We start from the raw sequence: 24309 nt of genomic DNA, 5'->3' as shown, positions 1-24309 counted from the left end.
TTTTTCATTCTTGTCTTAGACTCTGCTTCACCTGGCATTTCGATTTTTTAACTTGTGTTTAACTTGGTTCCTTTGCAGACTTTGATGTGTACTCTGCCTGCTGTGCAGTAGAGCTGACACTGAATTTACCTCAGGAGTCCTATACATTTTAAATTTTTTTTTCTTTCAGGCATCTCTTGTGCATTGTGATAGCTCATAAACAACAAAGAGCTTGGCTCTGAAGTTGATCTAAAGCTTTACTGTTTTAACTTAAGAGTTTGTACAAGCCACCTCTGTTTGCAAAAAGTTAATTCTTGGAATTTTTGCTAACATAAAGAAATAAATTGCTCTGAGGGTTTTAGTGATTTTTTACATAAAACCCAAGCAAGCCATCTAGAAGATAAGAAGTAACTCTTATGCCGAATGCAAAAGGAGGACAGAAAGCTGCCATCTCAAACTAGGTAGGTTCAATTCAAGTATTACTGTGTTAGTTCACTAAGTGTTCATGATTTTCTTCTATCAGTTACAAAAAACAAAAACAAACCCCAAAATACTAACCTTCAGGGGCAAGGAATCCTCTTCATCAGAGTCCTTGAATTCAATGCATACTGCAATATTTCTAGCCTAAAGCAGCATTAAACCAAAACAAAACAACAGTGAGGATCTTCACAGAAATATAATATGTAAACAATCTTAACCAAACCAGAGAAAGAAGAGTGTACAGTTTTCCTGTACTCACTTTTGCAAAAGACTTCTGACTGTCATACTTCAAGTACTTTGGATAAACATAAAGGTGATTGTTGTAGATGGTGAAAGGCTGAGTGTGTTTTGGTATACAGGGAACAAATTCCTCTACTTCAAATGTTGTTGTTAGTGTCTTGGTAGTGTTTTCAAACTGTTTCACAGGGATGTAGGATGAGTTAACATAATCTGAAAATAAATCAAAAAAACCCAATAAAAAACTGAAGAGAAAAAGCCTGAATGTCCATTTACCAGTGTTTATTAATACTTACTTGGAAAATCTGGCGACACATTATCGATTGTAACATCCAGATTTCCTAAAATAACAGGAAGTTTGGCCATCTTTTCAGGTCTATAGGAAGGAAAAAAACCCTCAAAGTCAGGCTAAATGCAAAACTATCAGAAGCCAGAGAAAAGAGATAATAGGAAACAGAAACTAAAGTAACATCCTGAAATAGGAGTATGAGAGGAAAGGTGGTTTCAGGGTGGGTGACTAATCTGCTTTTACTTTTTGCCTAGTTTGTTTTCTTCTCCTTTCCATTGCCAAAAAGGGAAAAAAATCAAACAAAAAACTCTATTCACAAGTATGGAACAGGATAAGAAAAAGCTTGCTTTTCTTTACTTAAATCAAAATGTAAAACCTTGTCAAAGATAGGTTTTGTTTGCCATGCAATAACTCACTATCATCTGCAGGAAAGAGGGGCCCAATAAGTAAACTGTTTAACTCTCAATGGACAGTGATAACCACTTATGGTAATGGGGTAAACCTTGGAGTGTGTGGGGGGAAGCAAAGGGGAAGAGAGAGCAATAAGTTAAAAAAAAAAAACAAAACCACATCTTCTACTTAGTAATTTTTTTCCTATCAAGTGGTCTCTTGCTAAAATCAAATTAAAATGTCCATCACAAATCTCATCTCCCTTATCAGGTTTGGTGACTAGGAGTAAAATTAAAAAACTTATAGCCCAAGCTTTTTGTTGTATACATCTCTAGCTAACTGAAGCATAGCAGAAGTGGAAATGCATTTGCAAGGCAGCAAATACTGCTCTATTACTTTATACTATTTAAGAAGGGGATTAAACCACATTTATTAATAAGATTGTCTGTCAGTAGGAAATTCTTAAGCCTTACACATAAACTGATGCAGTCCTGAGGAATACTTTTTTTAATAGGATGACCAACACTCTGGTATTTAGGCATCTTGAGCCAGATGCACTCACAAGAAAAGCGGACTGGACACTAGTTTGAATACTGTTCCCTGAGAGCTGGCATTCTCTGCCCAAGGTCAGGGAACAGCTGATCTGTGCTCATACTGGTTTTCTTTTGAGACACAGAACAGTGGGCAGTAGGGGAAGCATAACTCCTAAACACAGAGCTACATCAGTACATGATGCTTACTGCACCTTAGACATGGCATAACAATCCTGCAAAGGAAAGATCTGTAGCTTCTCTGAAGGTCTTGATTACCTTTATACAACTTTGATATTTGAAATCAAAAGGATAAACATATACGACAAAAGATTAGATGCTGCAGTTCAATACCATTAGGAAATTAGACTTACTTCCTGAAATCTGCTAACAATTTCAGCATGTCTTCATTTGAAAGTTTATTACTGTCTTGTCTGAAGAGAGGAGAAAATCTCGCATTTTTGTCCAGGGTTCCTGAGGCATCTTTAAAGAGTGTCCTGAAAGTCAAACCTTGCTTTCAGATGAGTATATTAAAGTGTTGAAATTCACTTCAAAAAATGTCTTTACTACAAATTGGAACACACAGCACCATGCTTCACATTAAGCATTACTCCTGTCATTGTAGGTGAGTTTTAACATACAGATAGCTCAGCCTAACAGAACAAGCATGAATCATTTCACTCTGTGAAATAAAAAATATTCACAATAGAAACAGTTGGCAATATTCAATGGTTTGAATAATAATATAACTAATTTTTATAACTTTTTTTTTCCTGCCAAACAGCTGAAGTGTAAGCTTTTGTGAGAAACCTTGGTAAATTGAAAGTAAAACAAGAAAAAACTAAATAGCTCATTAAGTTTTACAAGAAGTTAAGATGCAGAAAAGAACATAAAAGAAAAGTTAGGAAAAAGTACAGACTGACAAGATCTGTCCTTACCTAGCTGCCCATGCAAAAGGCATTCTATATTGACCTAACCTCTGACACGCCTGTTTAGCATTCTTCAAAACTTTCTGTGCAATCTGCAAGAGACATAAGAAAAAGCCACATTTTAAAAGTCAGATTTTTTGCACTCTTAATACAGAAGATAAAAGCCACATATCAACACTGATATGATCTGGAAATTCTCCTTTAGAAGATGGATCCTAAATATGAGTTGAAGGCAAACGAAAGCACCTCTTAGCAATTCATCTGATCTTAAGCAAGGCCAGAAGATTTCACAGCATTACATGAGTGAAAAAACAGATTAATCTACACCCCCCCATAACACATATGTAATTAAGCAAGAAAAAGTTATTATATAATAAATCATATGAAAGCCAGCACAAACCACAACTGTTTTTTTAAGATAAAATTGTGACTCCCAGTAAAACCATTCCCCCTCTCACAACTTGCTCCCCTGTTCACCCACTCCACGCACCAGAATACCTTTCTGCAGAGTAAATAGTAAAATACCATGTAATACTTGTATTACCAGTACACATAAAATATGGACAGGAGATGTATGAGGATCACACAGTCAGTCCTACATAGGCACACTGCAACTGTGTTCTCATTAACTTCTTAGTTAACTTCTAAGTGAACAAACAATTCCATTAAATAGAATCAACACGTGTAACAGAGCTAGAAACCCACTAGTCTGAGGTGTTCAACACTGAACTGAGACACTTGAAGTACAACAGAAGCTCCTGACAGAACAGGGCACTTCTCTTTTCCAGAAACCAGCTTTTCACATGTGCCTACACAGAGCAAAATGGTTTGCCAGAGCAGAAAAGCACACAGTAGACTTGTCTAAATATTATGCCTGACCTATGCTGTGGATAAGTAATCATAATTAATTTGCTATATTCAGCATTTAAGGGGAGAAACAAGTGATCTCTGCTGTCCCCCTTTTGCCTTTTTGTTGTCCAGAGAAGTAAATTCTGCAGGAAACTGGAACTTGCTCATTGCACTGACACATGTGGAGACCCATATAGCTGGTTCTGCTCTACTTTATTTCAAATAAATCCAGTGCAATCCCAGAAAACAACAATAGAAAAAAATCAAACCACGTGCTCTATACAGCTGAACTGTATTATAAGCAAAAGAATACCAGAAATGGACAGTGCAAGTTAACATAACCATGAATGTTCCTACTGGCTGCTCATGCAATACAGGTCAACACAAGTCTTGCACTTGGTATCAGATTTAGGAACACTGTCACCTTACTTAACCATCCCATGTGGTTCATGCCCAAGACCACAAAACTCAGTTGGTGCAGGTTTGTTTTAACTCAGTACCAGTCAGCATACACTTCAAAATCAGACTCCTAAAATACAAAGCCGGTGTTTTCCAATTATAGCTGAAAAAAATCTCAAGTATTCCTGGAAAAGCAAATCAGTAGTCCTATCTATATTAAGGCCAAGTGAAAAATACAGTGGGTTTTTTTTTTTACATATAGCTTAGCCAGCATTAAATTAGCAGGAAAGACACCGTTCCTCTGCAGAGACTCAGTTAACCCTTCCTTCTTCCCTCTTGCTATCTGAAAACTGGAAGAATGTCAACATCAGCTGGCATAGCTTATAAAAAAACCTTTTCAGTATCTTAGTACTGTTTAACCATATCTGTAAATCAACAAAATTAAACTGTACTTCAGTGACCAACAAGAAGCAGCAACTGACAAAGCTTCTTGTAGGTATCTTTCCAAAAAACAAAAATGCTATGTCACCCTGGACTCCTGAAAACTGAAGATATTTAAGTGGTTTATTTCCAAAGGCTATTTGGAGTTCTTTAAAACCTACAAAGCATCCTACATGTAAAAGCAGAGTCTTTACAGTCTCAGTGGTTCTGAAGAAAAAAAAAAAAAGTAAGAATGCAAATCCAGGTACAATAAAATGTGATCACCAAAAAGTGACACAAATGAAAAGTCAACAACAATTATACAGTAGATAATATATAATATGCACTAGCCTAGAGGCAGGCTGTTAGTTTCTGATTGATATTTAATATTTCATTGTTCAACAATTTTCAACTCAACTTTCACACTCAAGTCTAATACTCCTATGTCAAACCACTTTATTTAGACCCATTATAAAAATTATAGTTTCTGTCACAATTATAAAAAGCTAAGTAAATGTTTACTAGTAGTATGTTAGACTATCTAAAGTGTTTTAATTAATAATGGTTACTATCAATAACTACAACTTACTAAATAAAATCATCCATTTATCTGAATTTACTATGAAGAAACTAAGTTTCTGATTGCCATTTATGAATTTCAAATAAAAGCTGGTTTGTCTCAGCACTTTTTTCCATTCAAAGAAGAAGATAACATACCTTTGAAGAGTCTGAACTTTTCATGTATGGTTCAGCACAATGTGTAATACTTCCCTGTAATACTTTTTCTATTCTAGCCACGAGGAAAATGTCAGTATGAGGACATGTGACTGAGAATATTCCCTAAAAATAAAACAAGAGAGAAGTATAAGAGGAAAATACACGCACATTCTCCATCACTTAATAGAAAGCCACCCAAAGCGTGTAGGGAACCTCTCTACTGGTATCCAAAAGCCTCATAATTCTTTAGGTTACTGGTTCTTACCTGCCTTGGATATTGTAACACAGCTTCATGAATGTCTTGAATCCTGTGTAAGCTGTCACCACTGCCATTCATCATTTGTTGAGCAGCAGTGGGTAGCATGTGCCTTACTGAGGCATGGTTCAAATCAACATGGAAATCTGCTGAAATCTTCCGGTTGTTTTTAATATCAAATAGTGATAGTGTGACAAAGAAAGGTTCTACCTAAACATTAATAAAAAAAGAATCAAGTGTCACTGCTGGCATCTGTATTACTGTGGAAGCATGTATGAAAGAAAGATGAGTAACATTTTAATGAAGTTACACATGGCCAGCACTCTGAATATTACTAACAAGGTGTAAAAGAAAAAATTACATTATCTACAACACAACAAAAGAGATTAGTAGTAAAGTCACTTTTTGTAAGATTTAGGCTCTCAATTTAAAGGACTAGAAAAAAATCCCACAGTATGTTTCTCAATGACAACATGGAAATCCTGCCATTAAAATAGTGTCAATAAAATACTTAGACTTCCACTGCACAATTAACTGAAAATAATCAGATGAATTATTTACATTTGTTGTTGGTCCTTCTTCATTTTCTGCAACGCAGCATTGCAAGTTAAAAGATAAATCATTACACTTCACAAGAATTTTTTTCCCAAATTTCTCTTCAAATGGTTTCACTTCCGGTTCAATACCAGAAAAGTCAAGTTTCTTTAAAAAGAGAAAAAAAAAAGGTAAGTTGGTTTTCATTTCAAAAGGATAAACTTAAGAGAAAATAGCATGCTTCCTTGTAAAGAAGTCTAACCTGCGCATCTGGATCCAAGGAAAAAAGTTTAACTCTGCTTTCACTTTTCAATTTCATTTCTGCTTCTCTGCTACTCTGTTCAAAACAAGGAAAAAAAAGGTCTTAGTATTAAAGAAAATAAGAAAAAAAAATCTTACTATTAAATGAAATTAATTTTCAGTTTCATTTCTTTTCCTGTGATGTTCAAGGCTTTACATGTTTTTACTTCCTGCACTCTTCTGTCCCTGAGCTTTGCAACTCCTTGATGTAAATTGCTGCAGCACGTCAGAGTAAAAAGTGAGAGAAAAGGCTCAAATCACAAAAATGCACACCAGCAACGTGCAACTGTCCAAGGCTAAAGCTCAGAGCTATTCTGAGACTAAGACTGTTCAGGAATCAACAAGTTACCTAAATTAAGAAACACCATTAAAGCTTTTTCTTGATTTTTTCCCCCCCAAAAAATAAAATAAGTGGTTTTCCTGTGGGGACATGTGAAATACCCAAAAACCTCAGACTTAAAAGTTACTTTGCAGAGCTAGGAGGTACAGTGATCCTGCCTGAGATTTCTGGATATCTATCTATTAACAGGAAAACAAAAGTAAAGTGGAATAAAATAGAATGTGAAAATTGATGGTATAAGACAGGTTACTTTTTTTAAAAAAAGGTATTATTTAAAGAGTAGTCTGTGAGTTTTAAAGTGACAGGACATGACAAATGGACATATGCATGTCTCAGAATCATCCATGTAGCAAAGCTGCCATTCCCAAAGCAGCAGCTGGCTAAACAGGGGTAGCATTACAGACAGGTGTGTATTTTATAGTTTTGGATCAGCCTACACTGGTTAAAAGAAATTACCAACCCAAAGTGCTCAACACTGACCATCAACTGGAAGTGATCCCCTGTCTGTATCTGCTTTGCTGGAGGCTGAAGAAAGTCTATGACTCAAAAAAACCCTACAAAAAACCCCAAAAAAACAAAAAACAAAAAACCTAAACACCTACATGAAAAACCAACACACCAAAACCCCACCAGCTCTAAGAGCTCAAAATCCTGCTCCAGATTGATAATAATAATAAAGAATTTTACTTAAAGTTTGCATTACAGAAGAGGAACTTCTAAGATGTTGTTTTGAGTACAGATGCTCTATAAAGGATTTAATTTACTTTAAGTTTAACATACACAGGAGAAAAGACAAGAGTTGAGGGGAAAGACACAACCCAGACACGATACCAGCACAGCAGTGGGAGACTTTGCTTGCTGAACAGCTGGTATGATTGAGAAATAAATACAGGACTAAACTGTGCAGAAGTTTACAGATGGCAAAAAGATTGCATGTATGTTTTGTAAAGGGAATAGTCAGCAGCAAGGACTGAAAAGGAAGATGACCTCATCACGGGAACATGACAGAAAATGCTTCACCTAACCCATCTTGAATAGTTTTAGACCCTCTGGTGTTTCATGCACTAAAGACAAGACAAAAATATGCATTTTTGACTCAGGGTGGAGTAGGTCAGAGGTCAGGAACTGCGATGTACATAATAGTCATTGACTCTGTCTACAGCACGGCAGGGACTCCATGACTCCATAACTCCATAACTCCTGTCCATAACAGGGACAATGCTTTCCTACCTCAAGGAAGACTGGGACCAAAAAGTGTTAAACAGATACACAGGCACACTGATCATGACACTCAGATAGTTATTTATAACAGAGGTCTGATCTGTTTCCTCTGGAGATTAAAAAAATCCCAGCAAACACAAGGAAAAGAAGGATCTATATTCACTCTTGGTACTGAAGTTACAGATGAAAGGAACACAAAGCAGGCAGGACAGAAAACCAGATGGAAATATAAGTGTGCATATTTGTGTACTGAGAGAACAATAGCATCTTGTTTAACTTATGTTGTAAACTAACAGCTGTTGATAGAAAAATGAAGGCTTGGAGATGTGCTCACAAAGGTCAAACCTTTCCTAGGAAGAGGTTTTTTTTCCCCAGTTATAAGACACTCCACAATCACCCCTGAAGGAATTTCTCTTTTCTCATAAGGATGTGAGGTCAGCTATTGTAAAAATCTCCTCCTAGAACCAACAAAAATAACAGAGCAACTATAAACTATTCTAAAAGAAGACCTAATGCCTTTTAAGTCTTCCACTGGGGAAAAACAAAACAAAACAAAACAAAACCATGTAGCAGCTGAAAAGACAATGCAAGAAAGACTAGAAAACAAAAAAAAATTTCTCAAAACAAGCAGAATTTATATAAAAGCAATCAAGTAAAGGCACAAACAGATTTGTCACTGTACTTCTCAGAGATAAAAAAGGCAAGAAAAATGCATTAATGGAAGTAATAGAAGGTAGTATTTAGTAAAGATTAACCAGAATGGGAAAACAATGGGAAATTTAAATGGGTTATACCATGGAATAAAAAAAGCCAGTGCTTAAAGACCTGAGAAAAATAACATGCTAGAAAAATACCCAGCTTAAAGAGCTGCACACTTCCGATCAGAAGGTTATGGAAACAGGAAGCAGCATTTGTAGTAGCAAAACCATATGCAGGTGCTGCAGCCCTGAATAAATTCCCCTGTGGAAGTCACATGGAACCTACACATTCCAATAACTGACTATAAAGAAAAAAGATCTTCCATACAGTAAGAACATCCAATTTCCTAATTATTTGTGAAATAAATTCTAATAGCCTCATGTAAATACGCTGTTTGATGGTCACAGTTCTTCCAAGGAAAAAAATTCATTGTATGTTCTACAATGCCAATTCATAATCACACAAGAATCACCAAAAGATTTAAGTCAGCCAACCAATTTTGGTACTAAAAGCCTGTTAATGTATTCTGAGTGGATCTTTTGATACGTTAGCTATTCTAATAGACAGAATGTGGTTTACTGCTTGTTCTCAGTTTCTAAGATGTTTCTAAGAAGTTTCTAATCCCTGCAGCAGCAGTGGCTAGGTCAGAAAAGAAAGGGAGAAGATTCCAGGGCATGGTCAAAGGGAGAAGTTTCAAGACTGCAGGCTGTGCACACAGGAGGAGTAAGGTAGCGACAGCAAGGAGTCTGGATTCTGCAATTTCAATAGAAAGAGGACACCAGCTCCTGTCCTCAGATGATTTCACAGAAACGTTTTCCTGAAATGCAGAAAATCTATTGAAACACATATCACTGATTTAGCTGAAATAAAGTCTGCAAATGGGCTGAGGAAGAGTTACTGTTATTTACTATTTATTTCTATCTTCTTATTATTTCTATTTTATTCTCTTCTATTACTTCTACTATTCTAGTACTTCTACTATTCTACTATTTCTATTTCTAACACACCTCTACTGGAACAAAATTGAAAAGCAAAAACTATGGCAATACAGGAAGTAATGAACTTAGCAGCTCATTAAAACACAAGCATCTTAAAATACATTTATATCACCACTACTGCTAAGCTTCTCTAGACTTCTAACTAACAAAACAAAACTTGACTATACAACTACATTTTTGTAGAAATGCTTTACATTTATCTGTATGCAATGAAACAACATAAAATATGCAAAATACAATGAAGTCATAAAATAATAATAAAACATGCTGGTTTTAAACAGCAAGTCAAGATTTACAGGAACAACTTTAAGTAAGTAGCTATCTTGCTTCCAAAAGGAGAGAATTAAGAAGCTTAGTAACCACATCTATTCACAAAAGAGCTGTTAGGCTTTCAAAGCACTGACTGGAAGCTAGAAGCCAATACTTTACCTTTATTGAAAGTTCATGTGGCTAACTTTTATGTTCAGTACTTTATATCCTGAGTTAGTATTTACAATATATATTACCTTGGCAATTTCAGGATAGTAATCAAAACTACTTGATGAGCTTTCCAGTTTGCTTTGTTCATCATCTGAAATTATAAAAACATATTAAAAAAAATTAAAAACAAACAAACAAAACTCCAAACTACTCAAAAAACCCTGGAACAATTTTTATTTTTTTTCCCTAACTCCTACCCTGTTAGAAATGACACTTTTTAATATAAACAGGTTATGGGTGACTCCTTCATTTCATTTTGATGCAGTGACTTCTTGAAGAGTGCAACTGGTTACATAAATGGTAAAGTTGCAGTCAATTTTCATCTTACCTAGAAAACAACTTTATTATTAATTTTGATATCTGCAAGAGGAAAGGGGATACTCAATGCACATATGTACATTACTCTTTCCACTATGCACTGTACATTGATTCCAAAACAAGATCTCCCTGTTCATTATGCTCCCAGCTCTATTCTGCAGTGGTTAAATGATTTACAAAGCAACCACTTAGATAGCTATAAGGATCTTACAGTTCCTAATTTCAACTGGGGACCACTGACTAAAATGTCTCTCATAGTGCTACAGCCTTCTTTTTTATGATTTGCCTTTCTTGCAAACGTCATGTTAAATTGTGGTCATCCTCACCAAAGACTAATTTTAAACACTAATGGTACTTTTTGGTATATTGGGCTATTTATAAGCAGAATGACCTTCTATAACTTCTTCCAGGTTTTCCTGGGTATGCATACACTTGGCCTTACATCAGTTTCCCCTTAAGAGTGGATGGGAAAGGCAAAACATATGAGAGGACATCTACACTACCCTTTTGTCACCAAATTATCAACTTATATCTATATCACATTCCTTACAGGTATCTACCTTACCTATTCTTAAATGGCACCAACAAAAAATACTCTACACCCAAACAGCCTATTTCAGTCCTTTAGGGAAATATCCACAGTTAAGGAACTTACATCTAAATTTTAAGACTCTCACTGCAACCACAGTTTCTTATTTTTCTACCTACAGTGACTACAGAACAGATGACTCCATTTATACATTTCAAAACCAGCTCCCCCTTAAAGTTTCCTTTTTCAATTCAGTTGCCTCAGTCCTGATTTTATGTTTTGGCTTCTATTTTTATCGATGTCTGATAAGTCCCATTATCTCTTCTGGACTTAATTAGAATCAATACAGAGAAGTGCTTTCTAAGTGCCAAAAGGTCAAAACTCTCATCAGTTCAGGCAGACAGTGAAAAGGCCTGTCATTTTTATTACCAAAGACAACAAAATATTTAGCCACAATAAAGCCTTCTTTTCCAAATGCATGTATGTACACAGTCACATAACTGTATTAGCATTGCTAAAAACCCTGCTTACCTTCATGAGACTCTCCATTTCTTTTTTCTTGCATTGCAGCCTCAAAGTTAAGTTGAAGGATTTTGTTCAGAGTGTTTATCCATTCTTCCATTTCAAGTTCACTATCTGCAGCTAAAAGGTAACTACTCTTGTCTTGCATCTTAAGCTCAAATGCAAAACGTCTGACTTTATTGTTCTGTAAGAAAATAAAAGGTCTTTATAGTATCTTTACATACTGCCTGTTCACAAAAGAAGTATTTCAATGTTCTAACAAAAATACATACTTTGGCATATTGAACAAATTATTATCATTAACACTTTTCCCTCTCTGACATTTGTTTGACCTTTTGAAGTTATTTGCACTGCAGCAAGATGTGGAAGTCTGAAAGGTAACAGCCCATTGTTGTGGTTTTAGCCAACAACCAGGTGACAGATGCTCTGTTATCCCTCACTGTCCTCCCAGGGGAAGATAAAAACGAACAATGAATAAGAGCAGCTAGAGAGGATACAGTACATAACATAATAAAAATCACACACCTGGAATAGAGCCATTAAATATTTTACAGTTCAAAATCTCATTTACCTGCTCCTTACCAACAACTGAAATTAAAAAACCAGCTATTTCCAACCCCCTTTTGTATTTTAGCCATTTAATAACTTCTGAGCTTTGAAGAAGTGAACATTTGGTTCACTGATTTTGATTTTGCACCTGATGTTGATGGAGTAACTAGTCTCAGTTTTCTATATGCAGTTCTGAAAATCCAGATGCCAAAATGAATGCTAATGGTACTGCTGAATACAGTACAGTGTTCAAGAAACAAGCCAACTATAACAGAGACTACTGTGTCAGCACAAAACTTTACTTGCAGTAGAAAAAAGGAACAGTAATAAAAATAAAAACCTTCTGATAGAGTCCGAGGAATTTTCAAGTTACTTGAATTGAACTGATGGGACAGAAAGTATGGAAGGGTATTTCATGAAAAGATGATTTAGAAAAAAAGGGAATTTTCAGTATTAAAACACCAAGAACACAGAATCACAGAATGGTTAGAAGTTGGAAGGTCTCTGGAACTCATCTGTTCCAACTCTCTTGCTCAAGCAGGGTCACATAGATCCAGTTGGCCCAGGACCACATCCAGATGGCTTTTGAACATCTCTGAGGATAGAGACTCCACAACCCCTCTGGGTAACCTGTGCCAGTGCTCAGTCACCTTCACAGTAGAGAAATGTTTCCTGATATTCAGAGGGTACCTCCTGTGTTTCAGTTTGTGCCCACTGCCTCTGGTCCTGTCACTGGGCACCAATAAGAAGAACCCAGTTCCACCATTTTTGCACCCTGCCTTCAGGAAGATTCTCCTGAGCCTTCTCTTCTCCAGGCTGAACTGTCCCATCTCTCTCTGCCTCTTCTCATTTGGGAGATGCTTCATCCCCAGTCCTTCCCTCATCTTTGTAGTTCTTTGCTGGAGCTACATAGTTGTAGCTCTCCCCACTTTATCTATGTCTCCCTGTTACAGTGGAGCCCAGAACAGGGCACAGGACTCCAGGTGGGGCCCCACCAGTGATACTCAGCTGTTCAGAGTGGAAGGATCACATCCCCCACCCTGCTGACAACTCCCTAACTTAGCCCAGGAAAACATGAGTCTTCCAAAAAAGCACATGGCTGGCTCTTGTTTGACTTGGTGTCCACGAGGACTCCCAGATCCTTTCCTGCCAACTGCTTGCCAGGTGGGCAGCGTGTCCAGCACGTATCAGTGCCTGGGGTTGCTCCCCCCATCTGCAGGACTTTGCAATTCCCTTTGCTGCTGTGTCTTTCTTTCACTTGGAATTTCTGAAAACTGCAATGTTTTCTGATGCTTCAAGTCAACACAGTGCTGCCCACAAAAGTCTGTACCAGGGCCACAGGCTGAGAACCAGGAAAAAGCCATTGCCTAAGTGGGAAACAAAAGGGGTGAGAAACAGCCAGGATGGAGAATTTATATTATCAGAGATAGGGGTGCCAAAGCAGAGGACGATGAGGAGCAGAAGAAAAGATACATTTTAAGCACAAGACAGACTACTATGTGTTTAGGAACCACCTTGTTGGTTTGTTTTAAAAACACAAACTTGTTTCTGTGCAGTTGGCCAGAATTGCACTCCTGAGGCAAAACAATTGATAGAAATCTGTATATACAACTTGTAATATGAGTAAGTTTATAACAGTTGTAAGATTCCTCTCCACACAAAGTATCTTTTTAAACGTGTATCCATAAACATTATTACACTATTTGGGAAAAAAAAATCCTCTGTAAAGCTGCTGTATAAATAAATCTTCAAACAACTTTATACTAAAAAAATAATATTTAAAAAATAATTTTTAATTAAACTTTGCCTATTTCTATCCAAGCTAAGAAAACCCTAAAACCCAAGAGTTTTTCCCAGGTATGCTGTGCCTACGAAAACAGTTACATGCCGTACTGCAAATACATAACAGAATCACAAGAAAAAAGTCTCTTTTCTTTGGCACCTGCTACTAACAAACACTTCACCAAAGCCCTTGACTTTTTAAAAATAAAAGACACATAAAAGTACCATTATAAAGGTCAAATACAAGCATCTGGAAGGAAGGATGACTGAATTTAACACAATTCTCACAACAAAAATCCCACACAAGAAGCTATACAAAACATTTTACTGCCTATGTAAGCAGAAGATGTAACTGAAATGAACTTCAATTTTATGCTGTCTTTGCTTTCTCATGATTTAAAGTTGAGGGGTTTTGTGTGCTTGCCTCAAAATTGTTTGGTATTTCTGATAAATACTTGGCATCAAGTAGTAATTTATGCTCTTCTTTTGAGAAAGGTTTTTAAAATTCAGTTTCCTACCCCTTCATTGTCTTTACAAGATGCAGCACGTCTAATTGTTCCTCTGCATAACAGGTAATTATATACCTCTGACAAAAGCTATCTTTATTTTTAAGGAATCCATTTGCTATCAAATACGGAAGTAACGGAAGAACAGGCAGAATAACCATAATTACCTGAACCACTCCCATGCATGAATCTAGAAATATTGATCCTTTTGGTTCTTTTGATATTTTTTCATCCTTATAGAAATTGAGATTATAGGATCCATCACCGAGTTGGATTAAGTGAAAAAATCTTCTCTTAAATGACTAGTGAAAAGAAAGGAGGAAAAAAAAAGAATTACAACACAAATATTAATCAGATTCATAATACAAAACCTGCACCTGCTATTTATATTGTAGGCTAAAGAAAAAAGCTTCTATTTACACATAAACTAATCAGAAAATAAACAAGAAATCATTACTTAAAAATAACCAATCAATCAAAAATCCATCAAAAACAAAGGAAACATCTTAAAAACCTGCAGCAAGAGTATATTATATTATTTGAATTATATCTAAAGCTGACTTTACAATATTACACATAACAGACAATTATGGTGATAATCATAAAAAAAACCCTTAAGTTTGTATCTAAATAAAGAGGCAATATAAATAAAACTATTTGATAGCTCCTTTTCTACTAATAACATACTGGACTCCAGAAAAGAAAATCATATAAAGTGCTGGACTTCTGCCACATAATGGATTTTTAATGCATTTTTTCTCATCTAAGTAGAAGAAAAGGAAAGTAAAATTTCATGGCTATAGATTACATTCAAGCTCTTTCATGCCACACCATTTTTTTTAGATGTAAACCACATATTAACTGACTTCTGAAAAGCACAGTGATGCTTTAATATTAGTGGTCAGTTTTTACCATGTGTGAGACTTAAACTTACTCTCATTGTCACACTGATTGCACTGTTCATGTTCCCTTTGTACAGCCATCCTTGTTTTGTTATTCCACCCTTCTGGGACCCGAGAGATGCTGCGTCCTGGAGAAGAAAAAAAAAAAAAAAAAAAGGTAACTTTTCCATCACAGTCTGAAGTCACTACTTTTATTGAAAATTTCAGAAGTAATTTTTAAAAGATGAAATACCTATGCTCTTAATTTTATGATGAGTCTCACTGAAATGCTATAGTTTTCTAAATCCAATTATTTTATTTAAAGACCAGGGATAAGATTGCCCTCGTATAACTTTTGATAGGCAACCTGGCCGCTTACACAGGCTTTCTCTATGATCAGCAGGATAATTCAACTTCTAAATAGTTGAGTACTAGTCAATATAAACCCCACTGAAGTAAGGGGAAGAGGGGAAAACTCAAAATATTTGCTCATAAGCTTGTTCATATATTCTGATTTTTCAGTCCAAGAGTTTTTACCAAAATGAAGCACGTAAACACATACTTTCTTCCTATTAGAGCAAAAAAAACATCGTGGTAATTTATTACCCAAACATTCAAAATTAGCTGAGTATCCACTTGAAAACAAAGCTCAAAGCTTTTTCAAGTGCCCCAACTACTTTTTTCTAATTCCACTTCTCAGCTATTAGGAGAACAAAAAGTGATTACATATGGGGACAGCATCATTAGTCCAACAACTGAACATTAAAACAAAATTATGAAATAATATTAATTAGTTTCTGGAACTAAATCAAAGAACATTCTGTTAAAGAGTTACTAGCTCACTTACATGTTATTTAGTCTATTTTGCATATTCATATGCATATGTGAACTTCAAAAAACTGCAAACAGAAGGCAAAAGATTCCTCAATCTGTCCCTTCAAGAATTCTAGCCAGCTTGTTGCAATGGAAGTTTTATGTCCAGTAAGGATGACATGGCCACCACCAATCAGACCACACGATATAAGGAGTCCCAGAGGCATAGACCAGAAATACTCAAAAAATGTTCATATGCCCTTTGAGTCTCACTGTCCAAACCATACAGTCTACTTTTTTCATACTTTCAAGTCATTAGTCCTTACTCATGTTCTAATGCCATGTTCTAATTACCATTTTTCTTGTGCAACAATTAAGATACAGTGTACCCTTTATCTTTATAGTGTACAGTTATTTTTAAGTGTACAATTAATTTTCTTGTGCAACAATTAAGATACAGAGACAAGAAACAAACACTTAAAACACTGGGTTTCCAGCTATGGATTTCAAACTCCACCTCTGCTGGTGGGAGTTATCTCCATGGAAAGGATGGTTTAGAACCACTCTTAAAAGTCTAAAATGATGAGTAGATGATGAGTTACCATCAAAACTTGGCACAGCACAACCAGTGACTTTAATGTCACAAACCATACGTAGAACCACCTGACATAACAATTCCTTCATTACCTATGCTAACAAAAATTAAGATATAGCTCTATTACGACTCTTTTTCCAGTTCAGAGTTGGAGGTCCACTGTTTCCCAACCATGCTGAACTGCAGGATGTTTCCTAACAATAAAACTGACTGACATTTAGGTCTCTCTAGTTACATGGCTACTTTCTGTCAGGCAGAATCCCTGCCTTCAGAGCCAGCAACCTACTGAACCTTTCCAGCCAGCCACCTGTTAATACAAAGGAACCCAGAAACCAGTCATTAGCACACAGCTTCCACACTGAAAACATATTTCCTGTTTCCAGATGGTGAGGTGTGTTTTTTTTTTTTTAATTTCCTCACTTTTATTATTACTGCTGTGCAGTGTGCTTCACTTTTTTTTAATGGTCTTTCCCACCAACTCGGCTCCAAAATTCCCTTCAACAGTGACTGTTTCAACACAAACAATTCCTTATCTTGATCCCATACACCGGGCTCATTTAAAAGTTCCATTTACAAACACCAGCCTGATGGCCTGATAGCCCAAATTGGTTTTGCAAAGGTAATTATCTCCTTTTTCATGCTGAAAGATTAAACTAACCTTTATCTGATTTTCTGCTATTTGTTAGCATCTTAAAGCTTTTTGTTTCCTGTACTTCTCTTAATAAATCAGCTTTCTTGGAAAAAAAACCTCCACAAAACAACAGAAACAAAAGCAAAACAGGAAGTCCAAACAACTTTTAACCTAGTATTTGTATATATATGATTTTTGACATACAAAGATGTTAATGTTTGAACGAAAAACTTCTTGAATTCATTCTTCCCGTGAGGAAAGGATTCATGCTTCCCCCACCCTATTACCATTAAGCTCCCTTCCTAGCATGCTTTTTTCTTATGTTTATACTTTAAGCTCCTCAAAGCATACCAGATCTCTTCTCAAGTGACTCTACCTATGAAACAAAAATTATGTTTGAAAAGTGGGCACAAGGAAAGAAGAAAGTCTCCCCACTTTTACTTCCTAATAAAAAATATACCACCTAACAATAGCCTTTATATCTCCTTTTAATTTTTCCATGTTTATATGTTTTCTAAAACGAAGCTTTTGTCAGAAATATTATCACAGCAAATAATATTATAATATCTTTTATATTTCAGTATAATTAAGCAAAATTATTATTAAATTATTACCAAGTAAATATTAAGCAAAATTATTTCTCTCTTAAAAATAGCAAGATTTGGATATAGATGCATGAAATTATTCGCCAAGCTATAACAATGCAGATTAATAGCAGCACTGGAGAAGCAGCATCTTGACACTATTTGTTCAGGAATGCATTCCCTGAACTATTTTTTCAGATTTAATCCAGGAAATCTTGTAAGAAATCACTTTTATTTCCTATGCGGCAATTGTGAATACAAGAAGCAAAGTAACTGTCAAATGGTACAAACCACAAAAAGTAATTTTAATTTATTTTAATTCTTTTCTGTGATGCAAGAGTTCAAATACTTATAAGAAATGAAAACACTGGCATTTAAACTCTGTTTTGAAACAGGGTGTGGTAACAAAGAAATTAAGCACACAAGTAACAGAAGTAGTTACTGAAAAGTCTGATATTTCAAACATATTTGAAAATTGCTTAGGGCTATAGATGTCTCTGCTGTATCTAAGCTGATGACAAAACAAAAAAAGCCATAAAGTTTTAATCAATTTTTTTAGCTTTTGTTTCCATGACAGATCTCCAGGTCTTATCCTACACTCAAATTTGTAACAAACTGATTTTAGCTCACACTGCCATGCATGTTAAAGTGTGTGGACTGTCATGATGGAACAGATTCACCAATGATTTTACTCAACTTCATGATTAAACCGAATGGAATATTTCTTTCTATATACTGTTTCTGTTTATACAGGCATAAAACAAGACATATTTTATGAAAGCTGAAGGATTATATATCACCAAGTATTAAAACTTCAATTTCACCATCTGTCAAAACTTGCTCTACTGACAGATCTCAGGAGTGCAAGGCAATTGCTGCTGTTCCAGCAACATTTAATCTGATTTTTAACTCTCTCCTTAAGCAACATTCTTTACTAAAAGTAATAGAAAGTAAGGAATTACTATTATCTCACCTCGTCTTTATCTGCTTCTTCATCCACTTCATATAAATGAACTGGAAGCTTCTCTGATTTTGTCCCTTTACTAGAAAAGAAAAAAATTTCTGAAATACTAGAAATTCTGTTATTAGTTCTACTTTTTCATAGCTGCAAAAAGATGTTATTTTCCTAACCGAAGAGGAAAAAGTACCTGAATAACTGAGTAAAACCATGTATTCTTCATGAATTGTATTTATTTTCCAGCAATTTTCTTAATTTGCACATTTACCTACGTGTCTCTTTTGTTCTGCCTGTTACTGTCCTTATATGTAACTGAAGAGAATGAAATGCTTTCTTATTCACTACCCTAATACACTTGAACCAAGAATTCATACCTGCAACCATCAGTTCCTTTTTAGGATGATGCATTTATTTAAATTCCTACTGACTATTGCTGGTTTTGTTGAGGGCAAGTGAAAAACAAGCACCAACTCTTACAGAACCTGTGGGTGTATCAGAATTTCTCACAGGAAGAGAAAGCTATTTCTGAATCACCAGACACAGGAGAGGAGGTAGGGAAGACACAGATCTTCTAGATTTGTGGGATTCAGAGTGTTCAGCTGCTTTCAGACATTTACTTAAGGGTCTAATCTCAATACTTGCCCTACAAGATTTTGAAAAAGCTGGAAAAGATTTCTCTAGCAGATGGTTTAGAAAGTCTGTAATAGATGTAGATGAGGCTTTTGCTCTGAATCATCCTCTGAAAATCTGCACTAGTTCAAACACTTGCTCTAACCAGCTCAGTTACCTCCTAAGGGCAGTTCCAAAAGCTGCCTTTGAAGCTACAAAGCCAGGAATTCACCATTTCAGTTCCATCTCAACACTAGCCTGATTTAGTTTTCCTACTTACACTGTCAATTACACGATTTTTGTTTTCATCTGCCTATTATTAAGGCAGGGTTATTACAGTATTTTTCCAGAAAAAGGTTTAACAAAATTTTACAACTTCAAGTTCATCAAGTCCATCCAAGAAACCTTCATAAGTGAACTATTAAACTTTGATATCACATATTTCCAGCTATATATTACATGTATTAATACATTTCTGAAATAAAAGCATTTGTATTAAATACAGATAAAGTTTCTTCACAAATTCAAAATCTTTGTTACACCAGTAGATACCATACTTACTTTGGAAGCTGTCGGAACTCTCCTGAGTAATCTTCATACCTATAGTTAACAACATGCCAGTCGGAATTGTAGGTTTTGATACACTGTTTTAATGAAAAACAAATATTGATATTAATTGGAAGGAGATTAACAGAATTTCCTAGACACACAAAAAAACCCCACTCTTAAGATATGAATGTTTATAAACTACAGTGGTCACATATTGATCTCTGAAAATTCTGTTCACTTCCCTTCTGTTCAAATACAGCCTAGTGCAATAGAGCTTTTTGCAAAAAGTGGCATGTTTGAATAGGGCATTATCATCTGCTAGATGTGTATTTCATAAAGCAAGAAAGCAATGAGTACACTCAGCATCTGGATTAATCATCTTCAGCTCTCAGAAAAGTTAAAGCAGTATTTGCTGTAGTTAAAAACATGACTGAGCCTTTAAAAAATGCAGCATAAAAATGCAGCTACATTATTAAAACAGAATATTCATTTTCACACGTACTGATACAGAGAAGCTAAAATCAGCTTTTCCTTAAATTTACACTTCCAGCACAATGAAATTGATATTTAAATTTAAACTGCATGCTCACAACTGTCGAAAAGCAATTATGTCATTAAGCTCTGCTCTAGATCACAGGAAATACCGTTTCACTCCACCCATATTGCTGCAACACTGAAGTACTGATTTATCTTGGCTTTGAGCAAAGTAACATAAAACTGACAGAACCTGCTGCCAAAAACTATACAGTACAAAATGTTATATGTTACATGAATAGGCTTACGTGTACACAAATATAGCATCTAGTAATTCAAAAGTAATTTCCGTATATTTCAAAATACAAAGTTAATACCTGCCAAGCAATTGTTTCTACAGAAACATTAAACTTCATCAGTTACCTATAGCACTCCTTCTTCCTTGTCTAACTTTTTCAAATTTATCTCAGAACTATTTGGGGTTGGATATCAAGGGTATGTATCACTGTAAATAAATCAGGTTGAGGTAGATTAAGCTATTTGGAGCTCCTTCAGTTTTCTTGGAACCACAACATTTAACTTGTTCCAGATGTTAAAATACCAGCTTAAAGTATATCAGTGGAAAGTCTGATAATATAAAAAAAGACTAAAATTTTAAACCTTTAATCCCTAGGAGACTTCAACAAGATCCTAAATGAAGCCCGTCTTCACAGTTAGAACCACTGAATGCCAACATCAGCAAACAGTTATGAAAAACTAAGTCTGGGGGTGTTTTTTTCTCTGTATAGCATACAAATTGAGCAGTCATAATGAATTTCGAATACCTCTGTTCCAGCAAACTCTACAAGATTAGTATGAACAAACTAAGAATGACTGATGTGAAACACTATCAGGAAAAGCAAGTCACAATGATTCATTCCAGATTTACTATTGCTCCTGATTGCACGTATGGAAATGACTCATGTTCATCTAGGAAAGTTACAAACATAAAGAAGGTGGAGGAGGAGCATCTGCAAAAGCCAGTTATACAAACAAAATAATTCTAAGGTATCCTGTAATCCCTCTTTTCCAGCCACCAATGGAAAAAACATTTATTTTTTATGGAAATCTTTCCTTGAAATCACTAACAAGTAAATTGCAATAAATATTTTTGTTTGTAAATGTTTTGGTTTTTACATTTTTTTTAAATAGTAAGTGAAGCAGAAGAAAAGTAATTCAGGTGTAATATTGCTATTACACACAGCTACATACAATTCCAGTATTACCTCAGTTACAAACAAGCTTTGAGCTTCCTTCTCTGCATTTTCTGGAACTGTTGAACTAACGTATCGACTCTGCCGCTTCAATAATGCTGTCTGATAAACAACAAAAACAATTAATGAAACTTGCAATTAAAGGAAATACAAAACATTATAGCAACACTTAAGTTACATTACTATAACTAGGACAGGAGCCCAGCAGAAAACATCCTGTGAATAGACTGTTTTAGAACAATTAATGAGCCTTTGCTTTCATTCAAAGATCAGTGACCTGTTCCCTCTTTCACAGCAAGAACAAGACTGGGAGCAGTAATAAATAGCTGACATAAAAAACTGTTTTCCTCTGTTTTGTTAACAAGGGCAAGAAAATACCAGTAAAAATAATTCCACCCTGACAATGTAACTTCAGTAGTTTGAAGTGCCTCAGATACTAAGGTAGGGTTATGACTAGATATAAAAACTATTACTCAAGAAAAATAACAAACCCACATCAAAACAAGAGGAGCAGTTCAAGTACAGATTTCAGCTGGCAAAAAGCTGAGGCCTTGCACTGTTAAGCTGAAGGTTTAGAAGTAGGCCTGGATTGCTTAATATCCACTAAACACTGTTTTTTATCCCTATCTTATTACAGGGTCAGAGAGGCTGTCAAAGACCAGAAAATCTCATTGTGAGTGTGAAATTCTGCTTCTCAGGTAAGTGCTGAATTAAGTCTTGTGGTACTTCAAATTTGTAAGGGTGAAAGACAAACACTTTACAAAATCTCCTGGTCCACAAAAGGAAACAACTACACAGCAACAGAAATTATTTTGCACCATGTGGAGAAGAATCTTAAAGTTTGGAGAAGAGATGGGCAACAGAGTTCGTGTAGTCTGGACCTGGGAGGGGGCTATGAACCCTCCCCTGTTACCTACACTCCACATGCTGCAGCACCAGAAAGGACAAGAGAAAAATGCAAAAAGAAAAAACTCTCCATATAAAAAGTCACAAAGAAAGGGTACATGAGTACATTATGTTACCTTTTCTCTGTTGAGAGTTTTAACCATATGGTAATTATTTCTGTCATTACTGAAGCCCCACGTCATTATCTGGGCAGGGTATTTGAAGTTCACAGAACAGAATGGTTTGGGTTGGAAGGCATCTTAAAGATCATCTAGTTCCAACCTCCCTGCATGGGCAGAGACAACCAGGTTGGCTGAAGGTCCCATCCAACCAAAAACACTTAATAGGATCAAGAAATATTACAGAATACAATTCACAGAATTGTACAGAATACAATTAGGATGATGGCAAATCCATTTAAGTGGAAATCTGGAAAAGTTCGTGTAACTAGATCAGCTGGCTGAAGAATAATCCTTCAATCTTTTGAGTTTTCCCAGAGCAGAGGCTTTCCTGCTCCATCCTCACTCTGGTGGAATACTTCTTTGGTAGCGGTTTGAGCTTACCTCTGCTTCCGACAGCATGTTTGGAAAACAGTCACAGCTGAACAGAAAAAGGTGATTTACTGGCTTTTTTCCTTTTCTTCACAAGGTAAATAATTTTCAGTGGGTGAAAGAAAGAAAAGCAAGCTACATGTGGTCCAAAGAAGCCAGATGTTCTGAAAGCTTTCTTTTCTGATATGGACTAACAATCCATATCAGTTCTCCTTAAATATTTAGCTTCTCTGAGGTGGTAGAAGTTACAAACTGAATGTGGCCCTGACCACGACTCCAGAACAAGACTTTAAAACATCTGTTACAAAAATCTTACCTATGAATTCACAGAATCACAGAATGTTTGGGGTGACCTCTGGAGATCATTTAGCCCAAACCCCTTGAAAGAGCAGGTTCCCCTAGAGTAGGCTGCACAGGGTGGCATCCAGGCAGGTTTTAAACATCTCCAGAGACAGACTCCAGAGCTTACCTGGGCAGCCTGTTCCAGTGTTCTCCTACCCTTTACAATAAAGCATTCGCTTCTGTTTAGGTTGAACCTCTTGTGTTCCAGTTTGTGACCACTGCCACTTGTCCTGTGACTGGACATCACTGAAAAGAAAGTAGTCCCATCCTCCTGACACCCACCCTTTAGATATTTATAGGCAATGATGAAATTCCCCCTCAGTTTCCTTTTCTCCAGGCTGAACAGACCCAGCTCTCTCAGCTTTTCCTTGTATAGTAGATGCTTCAGTCCCCTAATCATTTAGGGGATGGCCACACCTCAAGTCCTGTGTCCAGTTCTGGGCCCCTCAGTTTAGGAAGGATATTGAGGTCCTGGAGCAGGTCCAAAGGAGGGCAACCAGGCTGGTGAAGGGACTCGAGCACAGATCCTATGAGGAGAGGCTGAGGGAGCTGGGGCTGTTCAGCCTGGAGAAGAGGAGGCTCAGGGGAGACCTCATCACTCTCTACAACTCCCTGAAAGGAGGGGGTAGCCAGGGGGAGGTTGGTCTCTTTTCCCAGGTACCTCTCAGCAAGACAAGAGGGCACGGTCTCAAGTTGTGCCGGGGGAGGTTTAGGTTGGATATTAGAAAGAATTTCTTTACAGAGAGGGTGATCAGGCATTGGAATGGGCTGCCCAGGGAAGTAGTGGATTCTCCATCCCTGGAGATATTTAAAAAGAGACTAGATGTGGCACTCAGTGCGATGGTCTGGTAACTGCAGCAGTAGTGTATCAAGGGTTGGACTCGATGATCTCTGAGGTCCCTTCCAACCCAGCCAATTCTATGATTCTATG

General features: G+C 36.2%; 1 protein-coding gene across 7 annotated transcripts in view; it reads right to left on the bottom strand.

The window, feature by feature from the left end:
• The window catches only part of DOCK9 (dedicator of cytokinesis 9), a 124575-nt gene that overhangs the window by 58068 nt on the left and 42198 nt on the right, over window positions 1-24309 (bottom strand). For all 7 annotated transcript variants that reach the window (XM_030465047.1, XM_030464696.1, XM_030464773.1 and 4 more), the window contains exons 3-18: window positions 21613-21702; window positions 19886-19968; window positions 18731-18800; window positions 15188-15283; window positions 14421-14555; window positions 11426-11600; window positions 10074-10138; window positions 6272-6346; window positions 6037-6177; window positions 5485-5685; window positions 5220-5342; window positions 2844-2926; window positions 2280-2402; window positions 993-1072; window positions 719-909; window positions 538-603 (exon numbers count right to left, since the gene is read on the bottom strand). In XM_030465047.1, the coding sequence (XP_030320907.1) occupies window positions 538-603; window positions 719-909; window positions 993-1072; window positions 2280-2402; window positions 2844-2926; window positions 5220-5342; window positions 5485-5685; window positions 6037-6177; window positions 6272-6346; window positions 10074-10138; window positions 11426-11600; window positions 14421-14555; window positions 15188-15283; window positions 18731-18800; window positions 19886-19968; window positions 21613-21702 (1797 nt within the window). The remainder of the gene's footprint in view (window positions 1-537; window positions 604-718; window positions 910-992; window positions 1073-2279; window positions 2403-2843; window positions 2927-5219; window positions 5343-5484; window positions 5686-6036; window positions 6178-6271; window positions 6347-10073; window positions 10139-11425; window positions 11601-14420; window positions 14556-15187; window positions 15284-18730; window positions 18801-19885; window positions 19969-21612; window positions 21703-24309) is intronic.

Source organism: Calypte anna, chromosome 1, assembly GCF_003957555.1.
Source record: "Calypte anna isolate BGI_N300 chromosome 1, bCalAnn1_v1.p, whole genome shotgun sequence".
NCBI classification, from domain to species: domain Eukaryota; kingdom Metazoa; phylum Chordata; class Aves; order Apodiformes; family Trochilidae; genus Calypte; species Calypte anna.
The sequence above is the reverse complement of the archived record's forward strand: the minus strand, read 5'-3'. Positions and strand labels throughout refer to the sequence as shown.